Below are 20635 nucleotides of genomic sequence, written 5' to 3'. Positions count from 1 at the left end.
GACTACTGAGCTGATAGTACACTCCTGGGTTAACAATTCGCAAGCAGTGGTATCGCCTCAGTGCTAGTGAGTGATAAAAAAAACCTAAAAACTGTTCGTGCGTCCAAAGCGCTTAGCTGATTTTACATTTAGCAGGAACGCTAAAATACAAATATGTATAAGCCAAGAATGTACGAGACCAAAATACGAGAAGAAGATATCAACAAAATGGACCTATAAAATAGCCAAATTCATCCAAGGTCAACGTTGTCTGAGGGCGTTTGAACCTTAGTTTCTGAATAATTTCTTAACTTATCAACGAACAATTTAAGAAAAGAATGTTATAAATCATGTCAGTACCGAAGCACTGATTACAAATCTGATAATACCCTCGGGGATTAACAGTCCACCAGCAATGGTATTTATCCAGTGCTAGAAACTGAAGAAAAGCACACTTATTTTAGTGTGTCTGTGGCGATTTTCTTGATTTATTTTCATTAAGAATGCTCAAACCCAGACATTTTAAACCAAATGATGTGTAAGACCTAAACACACGAAGAACTATATCACCAAACGGACCTAGAAAATAGCCAAATGCATCTGAGGTCACATTTTGCCTGTGGGACTTGGAACCTTAGTTCCTTAATAATTTCTTAATTTATCAACGATGAATTACCGAAAATGTTAATAACACTTTCAAAATAAGGTGCGTCTGAAGTACTTTTCTGGATTTCAATTCCTCAGGAACGGTGAAATGTATAAACACCTAAAATATGTGAAGAGCTATGTGCTCAAAAGGAAATAGACATAGCAAAATCCACAAAAGGTTAACTTCGCCTGATGGTGTTAGAACCTTAATTTCTTTTAAAAAATCTATCAATGGATAATTTAAGATAAGTATGCTATTAATCATGATAGTAACAAGGCACTGACTACTGAGCTGATGATACCCTAGGGAACTAATAGTCCACCAGCAGCGGTGTCGACCCAGTGTTATAAAATGATAATAACACGTTATAAATTCGATGTCACCGAAAGGCTTTTCTTGTTTTACCTTCGTGAAGAGTTATATAACCGAAAGGGATCTAAAAAGTATACCCAAATCCATCTAAGGTCAACTTTGTCTAAGTGAGTTGTAATCTTAGTTTTTGAATATAGAATTATGGTTATGCCACTCTATCTGCACGCAAAAAACTTTTTTAACAGGTTTTTATGATAGCCGTAGGTAATATAGTGCAGGAAAAACTTTATAAAATAATTCATTTACATATAGATATCAAAACACTTATTTATTTTTGTTGCGTTGCAAAAAAAAATGGCTAGTCTAAATAATGATAGTAATAAAAAGATACACATTAACTACTCATGAAAGATACCAGCCTTAAAATTTTGTACGGCAGACGCACATTTCGTTTACATCAGTGGTGTTCAGATTAAAATAGTTGAAAGGCTAAATTAAGTGATCCTTTTCAATTATATAAGACAAAATATAATTGTTCATTCTGTTCCCGTAATAGATTACCTTAGCTGTATTTGGCAAAATCTTTAGGAATTTTCGGTCCTCAATGCTCTTCAACTTTGTACTTTTTGGCCTTTTTAACTTTTTGATTCGATCGTCACTGGTGAGTCTTTTGTAGACGAAACGCGCGTTTAATGTACAAAGTTTTAATTATGGTAAACCTATGACGTGTTTATTCCAATTATGTGAGACAAAATAATTATTAAATTATTTCCAAAAATGTAAGAAAACTTCAAATATATATATGATAATATGACAGAATAATGTCTTATGGAGATCTGATGGATGTCTCTTGGTATATTACTTTGTGATTTTGAATTTTAAGGGCACAAACACTCGCCTCTTCATATCTTCTCTTTTATAGGACGTTACTCTTTGAGGTCATTAGTTTCTAAAGACTGTAGGAAATAATTTCATATTTTCAACAAATGTAAAATTTTCCTATGTACATTTGAGGACAAGATTGGTGATTGATTTGTATACAATAATCGTTAAATATTTTAATTAACTGTTGAATATTTAAGCTTCTTACACATGAGGACTATTGTCGTTGTTTCTGAAATTCAATACTTAATTAACTAAGAACAGTAGTACAAATGGATACCTTCAACATTGTTAAGTCTTATAAAGCAATTCCAGATATAATAAACTCTTCTAATCTGATTCAAATAGGTCTGTCAAACACAACATAGGTGAAGGTCGAAAGGTTGATTTAGCCGTCAGAATGACAGTAGACAAACCGGAATATGTTTACTGGCACTGCAATTTTATGTAGTTATTGTGGTTTTTTTTTACCTTGGCATAATTGTTCACTGAATATATATAATATTTTGAAATGCAAGGTTGATAAACTATTTTTTTCAGTTGCAATGATATAGGTTTTTTTTTCTCTTTTTCTTTCAATCAAATATTAGGTATCATACAATCATGACAGAAAAGCAGGGAAATCTTTACAATGTTGCTTCAATGTCAACGTAAAACTCTTTTTCTTATCAGCGATAAGTAGAAATATAAAAAATAATAAAAAAAAATGCATATAAGAACTGATTCAATTATCAGCGCAAAAGAAAAAATCTCGTAATACATAAATATTCATGAAACTTTAGGCATGTACTAAAACGTTGAGTGGAGTGGAGTGGAGTGTTAGAGTGGAGTGGTGGAGTGTTGGAGTGGAGTCATAGAGTGAACACATGGAGTTAGGAAATGGAGTGGAGAGGAGTAAAGGATTTTGGTTAAATATTGAACGAATCCATAAATCAATCACACTTCATATCAAATGAAATTGTTAACGAATTCAAATGAAAATCTCAAATGAAAATCATTTATAATTGTTTTTTTTTTTCTTCTTTTTTATTGAAATTGCAAAACACGATGATTTTATCTTATTTCATTTGTCATATTTGATTATTCATCAAAGTTGGACAATGTTTTGGGTAGCATTTTATGACAGCTCAGTTAGAGGTGTGATGATATTGTTTATCTAGTAATAATTTTTACTGTTCGGAATTGTAGTGTATTTCTAATGGCAGTTTTTTCTGGACTTTGTTTATCTTAATCATTATATAATGTCTCATCACAAACAATTAAAATGCATCAATCAATTCACCTTGAAGGGTAAATAATTATCTGATGAAATGAAAAACCCATCATTGTTTCAAATATCAGTGAACGAAAACGTCTGCATTCAATTGTCTCTAGACACTTTCAATTGAAACAATAACAACACCCATAAGTTATACAAATTAATTCATAAAATATATTTCTTGTAATATTCATTTCATGCGTCCAAAGCTCTTTTCTGCTTCTGTTTGACTCTGACAGACTTTGCAGGGAATAAGACATACATTTTTTTAACTAGGGGCTAAACCTGCCACAATGTGAAAATTAACAAAAGCACTATGGGCATTTCAATAAAAGTTTTGTGAGCTCGTCCAAAATTTTAGTAGCATAGGCTACTGGGCCCTTGTTAATCCTTTTCCCTGCTTAGTATATCGTATTAAATACATGTTGTCAATGTTCAAGTTTATTATTTCCATATAATTATGTATGATATCTGAAACTTCAATATTGTGTATTTTATTGCTCTTCCAATTCTTATAATTTTATGGAAATAATAAACTTGAACATTGACAACATGTATTTAATACGATATACTAAGCAGGGAAAAGGATTAACAAGGGCCCAGTAGCCTATGCTACTAAAATTTTGGACGAGCTCACAAAACTTTTATTGAAATGCCCATAGTGCTTTTGTTAATTTTCAAATTGTGGCAGGTTTAGCCCCTAGTTAAAAAAATGTATGTCTTATTCCCTGCAAAGTCTGTCAGAGTCAAGAGCTTTGGACGCATGAAATTTATGTAACGTATTGTTTTCATTTTTTTAATAATATTTGATAACTAGTGACTGAAAAATCATCTAGTCAATAAAGATATTAAAATTATTAATATTTTTGTTAACAAGGGACCAATATATAATAAAACTTAATTATCAATCAACATTTTCACTTTGATTTTATCGTGTTAATTTAATGACTGTACTTTTTAAAATATTTTGTTTCTTCCAATTATAAATAGATAACGACAATGTCTCTAACCACCGTCACCTGTCAATAGAACCCATAAAACTGTCATTACTATAATATTACTATAACAGTATAATTCTAATTTTCGGACGTGACCTAAATGTTTAAAAGATTATCCCATGAATCTGATGTGCTACATTTCATGTGAATGACAAGATTCTTAAATATTGAAATGTATAAAAAAAATCATTAATTGATCATCATCGAATAAAACTATATAATTTATGTCAAACAGACAAATTTTTCATTCTTGATTTAAAATTAACTTAAATGAATGCTATATTGATCTCCATAGATAAATAGATCTTTTACCAAATAAGCAAATTCATATCTTTCGCAAATGAAACATACAGAAACCAAGTGTCGTTTTTCTTGCAAAAGACTGTTCTGTTTATGCTGTTGTTTTGTATATACTTGAAGTTTATAACTTAAACTTTGCTTTGCAAGTAAATATATTTACACCAGAATGTTGTTAACTAAGGTAAAATTGCTGAAAGGCCCCCTCCTAAGTTATAGATATCTATCATTTAACATTAATCATAATATTTTGGGGTGTAAATTAGATACACCTACTCGGGCTAACGCCCTCGTGGTGCATCTTACACATTTCAGGACATCTTTAAATGTGTGTGCGACCTAGACTGCATGTTTGGAGATATAACCTTAAATCATACCTATGACACATCCAAGGTGAATTATATTGGTACAATGTACATGAATGCAGTTGGACGTTGTCGAGACCAAACATCCAAATTCATTCTATGATTTTTAAAGCTATAAAAACATATCTTACAAATTGGTTTAATTTTAAAACTATGGACCCAACAACTCAACTACACTCCATTTTCTAACTCCATGTTTTCACTCCATGACTCCACTCCAGCACTCCAACACTCCACTCCACCACTCCACTCCACTCCACTCAACCTTTTAGTACATGCCGAAACTTTATGTATATTTTTTATGAAAAAGTATACTATGTTTCTATGCGGATTATATAAAGGTTTATCTGCTTTGCAGGTGATAAAGTCCTATATGCATGTAAGACATACCTTTCTTGTCAAAACAAGCATATTTCTACTGGTAAATATTTATTTCACATAAATTGCAAAACTGGTAAAGCTTGTTTGAAAAATACTATAAGAATATCAATCATGGTGGTGTCAGCAGCCGGAAAAAATGACAATTGGCTATAAGTTCGTATAATTTTTGAATGAGAATTAATGTAAAGTCATTTATTTTTCCATTGACATAATTGCCCTGTCAAAAAGGTCTGTCAAACACAACAGGTTTATGTCATGCATATATTTTATCGTCAGAATGACAGGAGGCTTACTGGTACTGTGATTGTAGATATGAAATTGATGTAGTAATTGGTTTATTTTTCCATTTACACGAATGTTCACTGAATACATATACTTTTTCGAAATCGATAGATGAAAAACTACAAATTGTGCAGTTACTAATAAGATATGATGATATTTTTTTTTCTTTTTCATGGAATCAAATAAATATATTTCTATGTTGTGATGTTACACTATTGAGTCAGAAAAAAGGTGAAGGTTTGGTACCATTAAAACGTTTAAACCCGCTGCATTTGTTTGCACCTGTCCTAAGTCAGGAATCTGATGTTCAGTAGTTGTCGTTTGTTTATGTGGTTCATAAGTGTTTCTCGTTTCTCGTTTTTTATATAGATTAGACCGTTGGTTTTCCCGTTTGAATGGTTTTACACAAGTAATTTTTGGGGCCCTTTATAGCTTACTGTTCGGTGTGAGCCAAGGCTCCGTGTTGAAGACCGTACTGTGACCTATAATGGTTTACTTTTATTAATTTTGACTTGGATGGAGATTTGTCTCATTGGCACTCATACCACATCTTCTTATATCTATATATCTAATAATAATGAAAACAGAACTCTGTACAATGTTGCATAAATGTTAACGTTAATCCACTTTTTTTTATCAGTCAACGTAAGTAGAAATATTGAAAAGGATAAATATAACAAACAATTCATAAATAAGGGTTCATTAAAATATCAGCGTTAAAAAAAAACACCTGTAGCAATGCATTACTCTCGAGGCATTACTGTTTCTCTTGTTATATAAAAGGTTATCTGCTCTGCAGGTCAGAAAGCGCTGCATGCATGTAATACATACTTTTAAAGCTTCCTGTTGATACAAGTATTGAGGTTGATTGTATGAGTATTTTTGTCTATTGCCATGTATAACTAGAGCACCGTCCCTTGGTACCTGTTGCAGCTAAACAATCAATTATATTTATACATTTCCAGCAAAAATGTTATAAAATAAAAACAACAGCAAATAAAATCAAGTGAGAAAAACGTTTGCCACATCTCTGGAGTAGCAACTCTTAAATACTTTTTTAATTTAACATATAATAGCCTGTATAACTTTATATCAATATTTTAGGTGTATTATATGAATGTCATGTAAAATACTGTATGTTGTAACGATTATATTTGTTATGTGTGTATGCTTCCCTGGGAACCTAGTTTGGAAAATAAAATATCTTATCTTATCTTTTATTATCTTATCTTATCTTATATTTATTTAACATTAAATTGCAAAAACTGTAAAAATTGTTTGAAAATATCATGTGAATATCAACCATTTAGGTATCAGCCGCCGAAATACCTGGCAACCGAAACTTCCTGCGATTTACTAATTACAAACGCTAGTGCCCAGTGTCTCTTCGATCAACATAATTTGTGGATATACTTTTTAAGAAATTGGAATAAGACATAGAATATTTTATTGGTTCAAGGATTGCTACCAAAATCTTTACAATATACGTTAGGAAAACATAAACACACAAATACATATCTATTATTTTTGGTCCTCAATGCTCTTCAACTTCTTTCTTTATTTGGCTTTTTTTTAACTTTTTTTTATTCGAGTGTCACTGATGAGTCTTTTGTAGACGAAACGCGCGTCTGGCGCAAATACAATTTTTCAATCCTGGTATCTATGATGAGTTTATTTATTATTAACCCTTTTATATATATATAAAAGAGCATTTTATATATATATATAAGAGCATTTGTTGTTCGACCTGTTAGTCAAATGCGTTTTGTTAAAATATACTTTTTCACTTTTTTGGTCTTTTGGAAAATGTTGTTTGTGCTGTATTTAGACCCCTCTAACGAGAAATTTGTTCTGCATGCACACGTATAAAAATTGCGGTTTTTATCCAACGCAATCATAGGTTTGAACGTTGTTTTCAATTTAGACTTGTTTATATTTTTTCGTTTGGGCTTGTATTATATTTGCCATCGGGTTTATATGATCCGTTCATCCTATTTTGACTCCTCAAAATTCGAGAGTCTATCCTAAATTGAGGTAAATTGTATGGCTTTCCAAATACCGTTTCGATTCCTAACATCACTGAAGAGACATTAATTGTCGAAATCCGGATATGGTGTACAAAAACCTTTGCACCTTTTGTTTGCGGTATACCATCTTTTCCGCGAGTTTATTGTTTTCTGTTTAGTATTAATTTTATAATTAAGATCCATTTATTACATCGGTGATCCGTTTATTTGGCAATCGCCAATGGCAGTCAGCAGGGTTTAAGAGCATTTGTTGTTCGACCTGTTAGTCAAATGCGTTTTGTTAAAATATACTTTTTCACTTTTTTGGTCTTTTGGAAAATGTTGTTTGTGCTGTATTTAGACCCCTCTAACGAGAAATTTGTTTTGCATGCACACGTATAAAAATTGCGGTTTTTATCCAACGCAATCATAGGTTTGAACTTAGTTTTCAATTTAGACTTGTTTATATTTTTTCGTTTGGGCTTGTATTATATTTGCCTTCGGGTTTATATGATCCGTTCATCCTATTTTGACTCCTCAAATTCGAGAGTCTATCCTAAATTGAGGTAAATTGTATGGCTTTCCAAATACCGTTTCGATTCCTAACATCACTGAAGAGACATTAATTGTCGAAATCCGGATATGGTGTACAAAAACCTTTGCACCTTTTGTTTGCGGTATACCATTTTTTCCGCGAGTTTATTGTTTTCTGTTTAGTATTAATTTTATAATTAAGATCCATTTATTACATCGGTGATCCGTTTATTTGGCAATCGCCAATGGCAGTCAGCAGGGTTTAAGAGCATTTGTTGTTCGACCTGTTAGTCAAATGCGTTTTGTTAAAATATACTTTTTCACTTTTTTGGTCTTTTGGAAAATGTTGTTTGTGCTGTATTTAGACCCCTCTAACGAGAAATTTGTTTTGCATGCACACGTATAAAAATTGCGGTTTTTATCCAACGCAATCATAGGTTTGAACGTTGTTTTCAATTTAGACTTGTATATATATATATATATATATATATATATATCTATAAGAAATCGGTGCAATCCATCAAATAAATCTATACCACTTCAGCTTAAAGATACATATTTAGCCTGGTCAATAACATTGTTGAGAGTGGCTGAGTATATATGGCACATTTGATCCAATTTATTTTTCTATTTAAGTAGAAATGACGATGTCTTCTAGTAACACATGGAGTTAAACTACACTTCTATATCACAAAGAGAAGTATTTACTATAATGTCAAAACTTGTACAATTACATTATTACTCTGGATTCCATAACAATTGTATTTACATGCTCTGTTTGATTCCATCAAAGGTTTTTTTTATCTTTCTAATAACATTCCATATGATAAATATACAAATTCACGTAAAAAATAACGTTTAATACATTTCACAATAATTTTGAAAGGATGCTATTGAGGCTGTATGCAGTTTGTTAATAAAACCACACATTTATCCCATTTAAAGACCGTCATTGTTTAATATTCTTCCAATGCATATTTTTCATTGTTTATAAAGAGGTTACTAACATAATCATGTAATTGCACTTTGTTCAAGGTATGTTGACCCTATAGATAATTCCCTGTTGAGACCCTTGTCGATTTTGACGAATCTTCATGATTTATATATTTGTCTTCCAAAGCTATTGGTCTCAAGATTACTATATACAGATGATGAAACAATCACTTTATAAATTTCTTGCGTTCGAAGCGCTTTTCTTGATTTGTCTTCATTAGGAACGTGCATACCTACACATTTGATAGCCATGAATCGTAGATATGCATGCCGTCTTAGGAGCTATGTGATTAAAAAGGACCTAGAGAGAATAGCCAAGATCATCTTGCAAATTGAAGTTTTGTTGGTTTAGAAGTACTTTTAAACAATTAACTCGGTATCATATGTATTTTTTTTTCAAAACTTGATAGGGTTGTTATCATGTGTAAGATTGTACTCTTCTGTAGACAGATACAACTTATTCCATGAAGGCAATATCATATTATATTTTAAAAGACATACATATTATAATACCTGTTCAATATTATTGTATGACATCGTTCATGTCGAATATTGTACCATAGAATAGAATAGTTCTATCCTGTATGAAATACCAAGACTAGCAACATGACAAAACAAGTATTAATTTCAGAAGAACTGGACACAATGGATCAGTGACAGACTAAACTGGTGTTAAGAATATATCTCTAGGTATACAATCACCATATTGAGAACATATAAGTGTCAATATTCTGCTAATTGAACATTGGTAACTGCACTTCTAAACCCATTTTTTAATTGTTTCTAATTGTATTCTTATTAGCGCTCCATGCCTCGTCAGGTAGATTATAATTGTGTACTAAGTAACAAAGTTGTCGCTATTTATGCTTTCCTATAAATCCTATTTACACTTCCAACATGGTGAGATCCTCACCACATCATCAATTTAAAATAAGAGATTGTTCTCCAGGCTTAAGTGCAATGATTCCATTATCTCGTGCTACATAATTAACCGTAATTACATCAATAAATGTCAATTATGTTATACAATTGTTTTCTCGATTTTTCCCGTTCATATACGATACGTCGTGCTAGGATTTTTCATGGAAAAATAGTTATCTATAGTCCGGTACACCATAGAGGATGGAAATAATTATATGTTTCTCTCTGAGGGATTTTTAACTATACAATCGGGTATATGATAATAAGAATAATAACATTAACGGTACTATTGTTAGTGCATCAGATGCTCATTTTGACAATAAACGAATCTTCATAGTGTATAAAAAAATGGAGGAGATACCAAGTGGAAAATCAAAAAGTTTTCCTGTGACAGCATTGTCAACTATCTTTTGCTTCAATTCATATAATTCGTCCTAAACATGCATGGAATCTTTACCACTGGGCGTTAAGCAAACAACAACCAATCAATCACTTCATATGATATCAATTCTGACTTTTTAATATTTAATACTATTTCGTCTTACAATCAATCTAAACCATCCATTGACAAAATAATATATGTACACTCTGCGTTGTAATTTCAAACTATAATCTTAAAGCAAAGAAAGTTGCACTCTTTAGGCATAAATTTTAGCACGGAGTTTCCATTGTAAAACACAAACATCAAAATCAAGACATGGGTTCTATTTCGAGTAATCTTGATCTTATCTTTGCTCCAAATTAATGAGCGCAGTTCTAAACATAAGATTTCAAACTTTGTTTTACCTTATTTTCAATAACCCCCAAAATATTTGGTCTTCATATCTGAGCGAATATACGGAAGCCCATTTAGGACCTTTCAAAAATATAATTTGAATTCGATATCACTAATTAAATTCGTTATCACGGATTAAATTCGTTATCACCGATTAAAATCGTTATCACGGATTAAATTCGTTATTACGGATTAAAATCGTTTTCACGAATGTGTGTAATTTGTTATCACAGTTGTTTTTGTAATTCGTGACTACTGATTAAATTCGTCATTACATATTTTTGTAATTCCGTACGAATACACTGCTTTATTTGCTCTTAGGTGTAGTTCATCAAATCTTTTCCTTTTTTTGAAGGTGTTTTTTTTTTTAATTCTTTTACTGATGATTTTTTGTGAATATATATTTCAGAATGGGACATTTTTTAAAGAATTTAAATAAATGATACCGCTATAGCCTGAAAATGAGACCGGCAGTTATTGCCAGTGTTGCCCGGAACCGGAAACAAGGGGCGAAGCGCATCCGGTTAATGTCTCCACAGTTCTCAGGAAGGAGATTCATTGTGATGATTTTTGTTGGAACATTAATTTTTGCCCCCGGTGTTGCAATGACAATATTAGGCATAAGTAATGATGAGGATATTGACAATTTGTCTCCAGCACATGGTGTGTAAGTATGAGTTGAAAAGACATTCCCTCAAGCAATATATATATTTATATTATTTATTCATCCCTATTGGGGTATAACTGTGCATTTAATTTAAATGAGATATATTATCTATTTTCACTGTACTTTTTATTCATGGGCTTAAGCCCGAGTAAAATCAAATGCACCTACGAGTTGCTAGAAAATCAAAAATACAATAAAGCAGTTGTCTCATTGGTAATTATACCGAATCTCCTTATTTCTATATTAATTCATATAAGAATAAGAAGATGTGGTATAATTGCCAATGAAACAACTCTCCACAAGAGACCAAATGACACAGAAATTAACAACTATAGGTCACCGTACGGCCTTCAACAATCCGCATAGTCAGCTATAAAAGGCCCCGAAATGAAAAATGTAAAACAATTCAAACGAGAAAACTAACGACCTAATTTATGTACAAAATAATGAACGAAAAACACATATGTTACACAGCAACAAACAACAACCACTGAATTACAGGCTCCTGACTTGGGACAGGCACATACAGAATGTGGCGGGGTTAAACTAGTTTGAAGGCGCCAACCCTCCCCTTAACCTGGGACAGTAGGGTAATAGTACAACATAAGAACAAACTATACTGAAAAATCAGTTGAAAAAGGCTTAACTCATCAGATGGATACAAATAGAAATACATCTAAGAAAAATACAGAGTGGACGTAGTAGGGTACTTATACATCTCACAACAATTTTACCATATCTAGATTTTCCGTATTAAGCTTATAAATTTTATAACTGCTTTCAAACCGACCAATTACAAGACCTAATAGAACATTTAGCAATGAGATGCGTGCTGAACAATAATCCTGATTTATGCAACTGTCCTTGATATGAAGTTTTCAAAAAATGTAGTCATATGGGATCATATGGCACTTTATTCTTAAGAAAAAGTAATTTCGTTTGTAATTGATAAGGAAATAATTCCTCACTGGATCAAAGCTTTTCTATAGACTAGTCGATAATTAAATATATCTAGTTCTAGATTTTTCAGACGTATTCGTTTAAGTGACGAACATTTCCATTGTTTGCCTTATGAATAAGCTGGTTTTTTTATCTTATTTTGTTGACAACCCTGTATCACTTCTAGAGTAATGCATCGTCCTAGATTGGCTAACGACAATTTAATAATTTCAGGCTATACAAAGTAATTGGCCCTGCAGCTTGTGGTATAGGAATCTGTATTTTAATTGCAGCTGTAATGTATTATTTTTGCTATGGGTTGGCAAATACTACAAGGCCACGTCATCAATCGGTAAGTTATGGTCAATTTTTTTAGAATTTTAAATTGATTGATTGATTGGTGTTTAACGCCACTTTCAACACTATTGTGCTATTTCATGGCGGTAAGTTTTTATTGGTGGAAGAAGCCGGAATCCCCGGAGAAAACCACCACCCTTCGATAGGAAAACTGACAATCCTAGTCAATTAAGATTGGAGTCAAGTGCACCCGCACGAGAGGGGTTCGAACTCACAACCTCATTATTGACTGGCTAGTGATAACCGTAGTTGAACTACTAAGACCACTCGGCCACCGAGAAATTTTAAAAGGGACATACAAAATAAACAGTCTTAGACCTTGACCTTGATAGACATTTTAGGGAAAAAAAATATTTTAAGTGTACAATGTTCATGACACGCGATTCTGGAAGAGCCTTCATCAGGTACGCTCGAATACAAAAGTTTTAAAAGACAAATAAATGTTGGGAGAGCATAAAAACTATAAAGACTTAAACAGAATAGCCCAAACCATCAGAGGTCACCTTTGCCTCATGGAGTTTCAGTTTTAGATTTAATTTAAATTCATAAAGCTAATAATTTTCGAACAAATTATAGCATTTAAAAATCTTACCAGTATCGTACCAGAGCACTGATTACTAAGTACCTCGTACACTTTGGACTGACAGTTCACTAACAGATGAACTGACTCATTAGTATCATAAAGATAAGAAGATGTGGTATGATTGCCGATGAGACAACTCTCCAACAGTCTAAGAGATGTGATATGATTGCCAATGAGACAACTCTCCACCAGAGACCAAATTGACATGTAAGACAATGTTTTTATGACACTTAATAAATTTTGTCCGAAGCGCTTTTCTTGTTTTACCTTCATCAGAAACGTTCAAATCTAAAGTATTGAAAGCCAGGAATTAAAAAAAACCCGTAGAAACGTTAGGAGATATTTGACGAAAAGGGAACTTAAAAGAGTAGCCACATTCAGCTATGGTAAACTTTTCCTGAAGGAATTGGAGCTTTGAGTTTTTTATTATTAATTTCTTATTTTATCAACAAAGAACTTAGAAAGATGTGTTATAAATCATGTCAGTACCAAATCACTCACTACTGAGCTGATGATACCCTCGGGACCTAGTGCTAGTAAATGAAATTAACACTTTATGAATTTCGATGCGCTAGCGATAATATAAAACCATGAAACATTATATTAGTACCATAGCTCACAGTGATTTGTAATCATGGCAACCTTTATCGGATCTGTCCTACTTTAAAGGTGGGGTCTTAATATATTCTAGAATTACATAATCGGTTTGTCTCATGTTTTATATTTTGAATAATGTCTGAGATTCTTTAGGGAATGTAGATAACATTAAGATATATGGCAAATAATGTTTAACTCTACAATCAGATAAGATAGGATTTTCCCATTAAATTTGTGTTATTATATTGATGCGGGATCATCATGTGCTAGCTTACGTGTAATCCGGCAAAATGTTGTTCGTTATGTTGGAAATTAAAACTCACAGCTCTTTAGAGTCTATGGTTGTTCACGTGGTAAATTTAAAGTACATCTGATTTTATATTATTATGATTTGTGACACATTCTATTTATCCTGCGTTTAAAATACCATTAAAAGTTAAATATTAATGACAGATCAGTATGAATGTTTGTACTTTTACCATTTGATCCCATGGTAAAAATAAACGAGTTTCTTTATCTTCTGTTGATGTAAGTCTTTCGGTAAAAGGAGATTTTGCGTGAGGCAAAAACCCAACAGTATAAAAAAGAACACAAAACATATAAAGGTCAACAACAATATACAAGTGTCTTACAAATATGCCTAGCTCTAAATCGCCCCCCCTTCCTCCAGTCTAGAAAAGATCACAGAGACTATAATTTGCCATCACCAACAATTTCCAACAAGACAAAGATAACTATTAAGAAATTCAATTTAATCGACCTCATATTTAATTTACGTGACTCGATAGAATATATGCCAATCAATTACACGCTGCAATAGGGACTCGATCGAAATTATCGAAAACATATTATTCTGTCAATCAATATTTACCGAGAACATCTGTAAATAAAAAACAGACAATAGAAACTTGATCGATATTATCGACAACATCATATTTTGTCAACAAACGATCCATATAAGCGAGAACATATGTCAGTCAATTAAAGACATGAAAGAATCGATCGATTTTATCGAGAACATATGTCAGTCAATTAAAGACATGAAAGAATCGATCGATTTTATCGAGAACATATGTCAGTCAATTAAAGACATTAAAGAATCGATCGATTTTATCGAGAACATTCGTCAATGAATTACAGATAATATAGATCGATTGATATTATCGAGAAAATTTGTCTATCAGTTACAGAAAATAAAAACGATCGATATTATCGAGAACATCATATTTTGTCAATCAACGATGCATATTATCGGAAACAGCAGGCAATCATTTACAAACTATAGAAACTCTATCGATATTACATATAGTTAACATGTGTGACCAAAATGTAATTTAACAGTTTAGGTATACTAATCTTTGATGAGATAATCATCTTTAAATCGTATCATAAACGCGATGTATATGTATCTAACAATGTGTTCAATTCTCAAACTAAGATCTGTGGTGGCTGCGATCTTAAATTTCAGGTTGGTACAAAATGGCAAATTTTACTATCGTGGCATCATTTATGCATATAATATTAGACCGTTTACATGTATTTCCAATTAGGTCAAACGATGAACTAAATTCTGTTATTGCCATGGCGGTCGATTATATCGAAACCTTTCAGGTCAGGATACATTGAATTTACGGACAAATTGACGACAGATTAACCAGTGATGCGTACGTAGTCTTGTTAAATAAGAATATATGTAGGACTCGGAGGAGCGATGGTCACGCTGAAGTGCGATGATCTGCACCGAAGTGCGATGGTCCGTTCGCTGATGTGCGATGGTCTATATGACGCGTGCTGGCTAATTAAAATCTGCAGATGTGCAATTATTATGAGAAGTAGATTTTTTTAATAGTTAGTAGATTAATTTGCATTATTTATTGTCAATGTATGTCCTTAGTTACAGTTGCATACTAAATGAGAGATCGTCCTCTTTGATTTTATGCATGTGGACCTAATGCTGCGCAAACATTTTATCTTTACTTTGTTCCCTCATGAGTATCTCGTTTACCGTAATATAATAACACGAAGAGTCTGTCTGTAGACCCGTGTGTATTAAGACAATGCCACGCTCCATCGTACGTAAAAAAAAACTTTTGTAGATTTCGAAAAGAAATCCGCTACAGAAGTTTAACTTTTCCTTCTCCACCAATTACTCCCAGTTTCCCATAGTATTAAAAGTTTATAAGTCCCATATTAACTTAAAAACCCGAAAAACTGCTTCTAACAAACAAATGGACTTCGACATGAAAAGCATTGAAACTATAGTTTATGAAGTCCATCGAACTTCAGCATCACTACCAACGCACTTCAGCGTAGCTATCAACAAGATTGCGTCACAATGCCACCATCGAACTTCGGCGTGAACAAAAACGCACTTCAGCGTCCAACCATCGCACTTCAGCTTGACCATCGTGGTTCGGAGTACCATCGCGGTTCAGAGTCCTACATATATACAAGTAAATCGACTAATCTATTGTTTATTATAATTCTAATCTGGACAAATATTTACATAATATACAGTTTACAATTCAAATCACATATAAAAATGTTGGAGAAACTATACAGACTATCGGCACATATCTTCCAAAAATGAATTGTATTTAACACAACACAATACAACGGTTTCATTACATTCCGTAATATAACAAATATGTGCAACAGTGTCCAATACTGTGCAACCAAAAACCACGCAACATTGTCCAATACTGTGCGGACAAAAACCACACAACAGTGTCCAATACTGTGCGGACAAAAAACCACGCAACAGTGTCCAATACTGTGCAAACAAAAACCACGCAACAGTGTCCAATACTGTGCGGACAAAACCCAAGCAACAATGTCCAATACTGTGCGGACAAAAATATTAAAACACAATACAAATGAATAGTAATAAAACACAACTTTCTCCGAATATATCAAGGTTTTTCCAAGATTTGCCTAGAATTACAAAAATCTTTTTAACGTCTCATATTGTATCGTTCCTTTCTTGCCTTCAGTTATCCTCAACACTGAAACAGAGGGCCCTTATATACCCATCATCTCAAAAATTTCTCCAACTGACCTTAATATTCTCCAAATATTCTCCAACTAACCTAAATAATCTCCAAATATTCTCCAACTGACCTAAATACTCTCCAAATATTCTCCAACTCTTTTTTACAAAAACAAAACATATAAATCATATGTATTTACTACGCCTAGAGAACATGCTATGCTAATCTCTTATTGCAGGATAGCCATTTGACTTAATGACTTGAACAGACGATAACAAAAACTTTAATATGACAAAATTGATTACAGTGGAATATAAAATAACACTCTAACTCTTACGGCCATCATTGTTATGAGATATGCTTCAGAATTATGAATTATAAGGAAAACCATTTTTTCATCATCCATGTAGGCTATAGCCTCAGTCTTAGCAGTGGTAGTTAAAAGTAAAACTTTTGCACGTTTTCCATTATGGTCTTATGTTAGATTTCAAAATTAATGTACCACCGTTTTGGTAGCCATCTTGCATTTTGAAACGTTATCACAACTTTGAAAGAGTACTAAAAAATTCAAACTATATAAAAACTTAACAAGATCTCTCTTCATTTTTTTCACTCTCCATTGACTGATTTGTTTCTGTTCTTTTAAATCTGAAACTGAATGTTTTCCATTGATCGGGATGTCGCTTTAACTAGTCTTGGATTTAGAAAAATGGATCAGTAATATAATGTTTTTTCAGTTTAGTAAAATAAAAATCAGAAAAGAAACAGTTTAAAAAAAAAAAAAACGACAAACCATCTAATAGGGAATTTCTTAAGATATTATGAAATCAACATTGTAACACAACTTTTCAATTTGAATTCGTACTAACTTTGGAAGCACGCTGACCTTAACTGACAACCGAGCTGCAAATTGCATATAAATAATATATCGATATACTTGTTGACATTTAATGCATGGCAAAGCTGAATTCTCTTGTGATATGTAAATGCATATTATTAAAGCCTGTTATGTATATAATTATCTTGTCAGCAACTCTCGTTTAAAAGCAATATTTGCAAAGGCATGAAAGCTGGTCGTAAACATCATTTTTAGCAATGTTGATATGAATAATGAAATTAATTTTGAAGTAAATCATGCCAATTCAGTCAACGGTTGAAGCATGCATAATGACGGATGAAAATGTTTGTTAAAAGATGATTTCCACATTGTCGATGTTAAAGCTTATTTCTTAAATCGGCTAAGTATCTGTATTTTTCCTATATAATTTGAAATTTAAAAAAATCTGTCAGACACATTTCTAACCCGATCGATTTATAAAAAAATGATATGTTAATAACATTTAAGCTGTAATTAGATATACAACCGAAAAGATAGCCAAGAATGGTCCAGACGACATTCGGGGAATGGTAACACCATCATCCCGTCATTGTAGACCACGTGGTTACTTAATGACAAGAAACAATGGGACCGAAACAATGAATCTGTTTCTCCTATTTTATTTTGTCTTCGTAGAAAATGCCTCGTTAGTCTCGCAATATATCGAAGATTTAATTACATTTTTGCATGATTTTGACATTTTTGCCGACCCAAATAATTATGAAATCAGCAATCAGTTCCAAGAATCGTGATTTGTACATTATCATCTCAGACTAAAACGCCTTCTAACTTATTCTATTTTATAAAAGTATCATTCCAGTTTCTGGTTTCAGTCATAACCCATTTACCATAATATATGCATTTTATTCATATGTTTTGTTCTTTGAGGAATTTCATGGTGTTATGACAATTTTGTGAAAAAAATTGTTGAACAATTCGATGCTTTTCAGGGCGATAAAGGGCTTGAAGTATTGTTTAACGCTAAATCTCGTCTATATTATGACCTCTACTTTCTCAATACGACGCATGCCCCACATCTCCTTTTTTACATTCTTTGAAACATTGTTAACAAGTTTAACTTTGCATAGGCTTTTACACATTATTATTATCTTTATCATATTGTTACTTAGATATACATTTGTGAAACAGAAATAATTTATAATGGTAAATAACAGTTAAAGAATATTGAAAAAAAACTAAGAATATTTGTAAAAGTCATATTTGGAAAATCCAGAAGACCTGTGAGACAGCATCCCTTAGTTTTAAAGATTTCTATTATAGTTCTGTGTCGTCTGTTTGCTGTCTCATTGACGTACATCCCACACCTCCTTTGGAAAATGTTAATTTTCTGTCATTGAAATTTGGTGCAGGAGTAGAGCACAATACAAATGATAGTGATCTCGATAGTTTAGGCTGACATGATCTGGTTGATCTCTTGACTTTACATGTTTTGTTTATTTGGCCATTGTCATCTTGACTGAATAAGGCATGTGGCACTTGTCATCTTTACTGGATAAGTCATGTGGCAGTTGTCATCTAAGTCTTTACTAGATAAATCATGTGGCAGTTGTCATCTTTACTGGATAAGTCATGTGGCATTTGTCATCTTTACTGGATAAGTCATGTGACACTTAGTAGCTGTTATAATTACTAAGGTTACTAGTAGTTTATCATTTTTTTGTTTAGATCATTGTGAAATATGATTTGAGATATTTAAAACTATATATTACAATGTCAATGCGGTATCTAAATCAAAAGAAAGATACATTCGCATGAGACGAATTTAGCTTAGATAACGATGTGGAAAATGTATAAATCAATGTAATATTTACAGACTGATTTTATTGGTTTTCTTGCGTTTTATTGTTATTAAAGTGTTTTATATAACGGTTAGTTTTAATGTCAGAAGTAATAACATGAATAGAATAACGACATTTCATATTTCTGATAGAATACATAATCAATTCCCATTTCCCCTAACCTGTATTCCGTGTTCTTATACAATATAATTATGTGCTTCCATACTGTGATAATAATAATAAATTACCAATTCCTTACCCTTATAAAGCCTCGCAAAAATTATAAGTTTCTAATTACACGTACATCTGTCAGTGCTGACGTTGATATACAAAAAAGACACGCTCAGTTCTTGAAAGTGTGAAATTCGAGGTTTAGATATTATAATCGTTGTGGCCATGTTGATACAGGTGACCTTAACAAATCTCCTTGCAGAAGTGGAAAAAGCTGATAAAAAACCATTGATTGTTTTCTATAAGAAATGCATGAAAGTGGTTGATAATCGAATTTAGTATTGAAAAAGTAACTCCATGCAAAATCATCCGCTTAAAATATCGATACTGAAAACAAATTAAGTGCATCTCGGAAAGAATTGTGTGTGTGTACCAGCTGGCAATGCACCTTACATGTTGTTTTTTTATCTGCATCCTGAAATTGTTCAACTAATAATATTCTGTTCTTCTGATAAATGCTCGTTAACTGATGATTAAGGAACTCGTTATCAAATATTGTGTCAGGGTTTATTTTAATAGCGGTTTAAACTATTTCTGGAATTGACAATTCTTTGAAAGTTCTGGATTAGCCACGATTCTTACGAGGTCAGTTTTCTCAGATTACAGTTGTCACATATCAACTATATCTATATGTAAAACACATGTACTGTATTTTTTCAAACAGAACTTTCGCATTTCGTGAAATAGCATCATGATTACTCTGGGTATAACTGTATCTGTCGTAGTCCTTCCAATACATTTTTAGTAATAAAACTTACGAAAACAAATACACTAATTGAATATACACAAAGGAATGTTTAAAGATATTTCTTGTTCCTTGATAATATTGCTATTTATTTTGGAAATATAGTAAATGGTCAAGTGAGTGTGGTATTACGACGGGAACTAACAATGTCCTATCGCAATTCTTTTTTTCAGCAAATACGTTTAAGTTGTAAATAAATAAGGACACAGCAAAAAGGA

At 32.3% G+C, this 20635-nt stretch overlaps 1 protein-coding gene across 1 annotated transcript in view; it reads left to right on the top strand.

Moving 5' to 3' along the window:
* The window catches only part of LOC127708746 (uncharacterized), a 46844-nt gene that overhangs the window by 18527 nt on the left and 7682 nt on the right, over positions 1 to 20635 (top strand). Inside the window, exons 2-3 of the mRNA XM_052213877.1 lie at positions 11042 to 11299; positions 12473 to 12590. Of these exons, the coding sequence (XP_052069837.1) occupies positions 11094 to 11299; positions 12473 to 12590 (324 nt within the window). The 5' untranslated portion in view covers positions 11042 to 11093. The remainder of the gene's footprint in view (positions 1 to 11041; positions 11300 to 12472; positions 12591 to 20635) is intronic.

The sequence above is a fragment of the Mytilus californianus genome, unplaced genomic scaffold, assembly GCF_021869535.1.
Source record: "Mytilus californianus isolate M0D057914Y unplaced genomic scaffold, xbMytCali1.0.p SCAF_7, whole genome shotgun sequence".
Taxonomy (NCBI): Eukaryota; Metazoa; Mollusca; class Bivalvia; order Mytilida; family Mytilidae; genus Mytilus; species Mytilus californianus.
The sequence above is the reverse complement of the archived record's forward strand: the minus strand, read 5'-3'. Positions and strand labels throughout refer to the sequence as shown.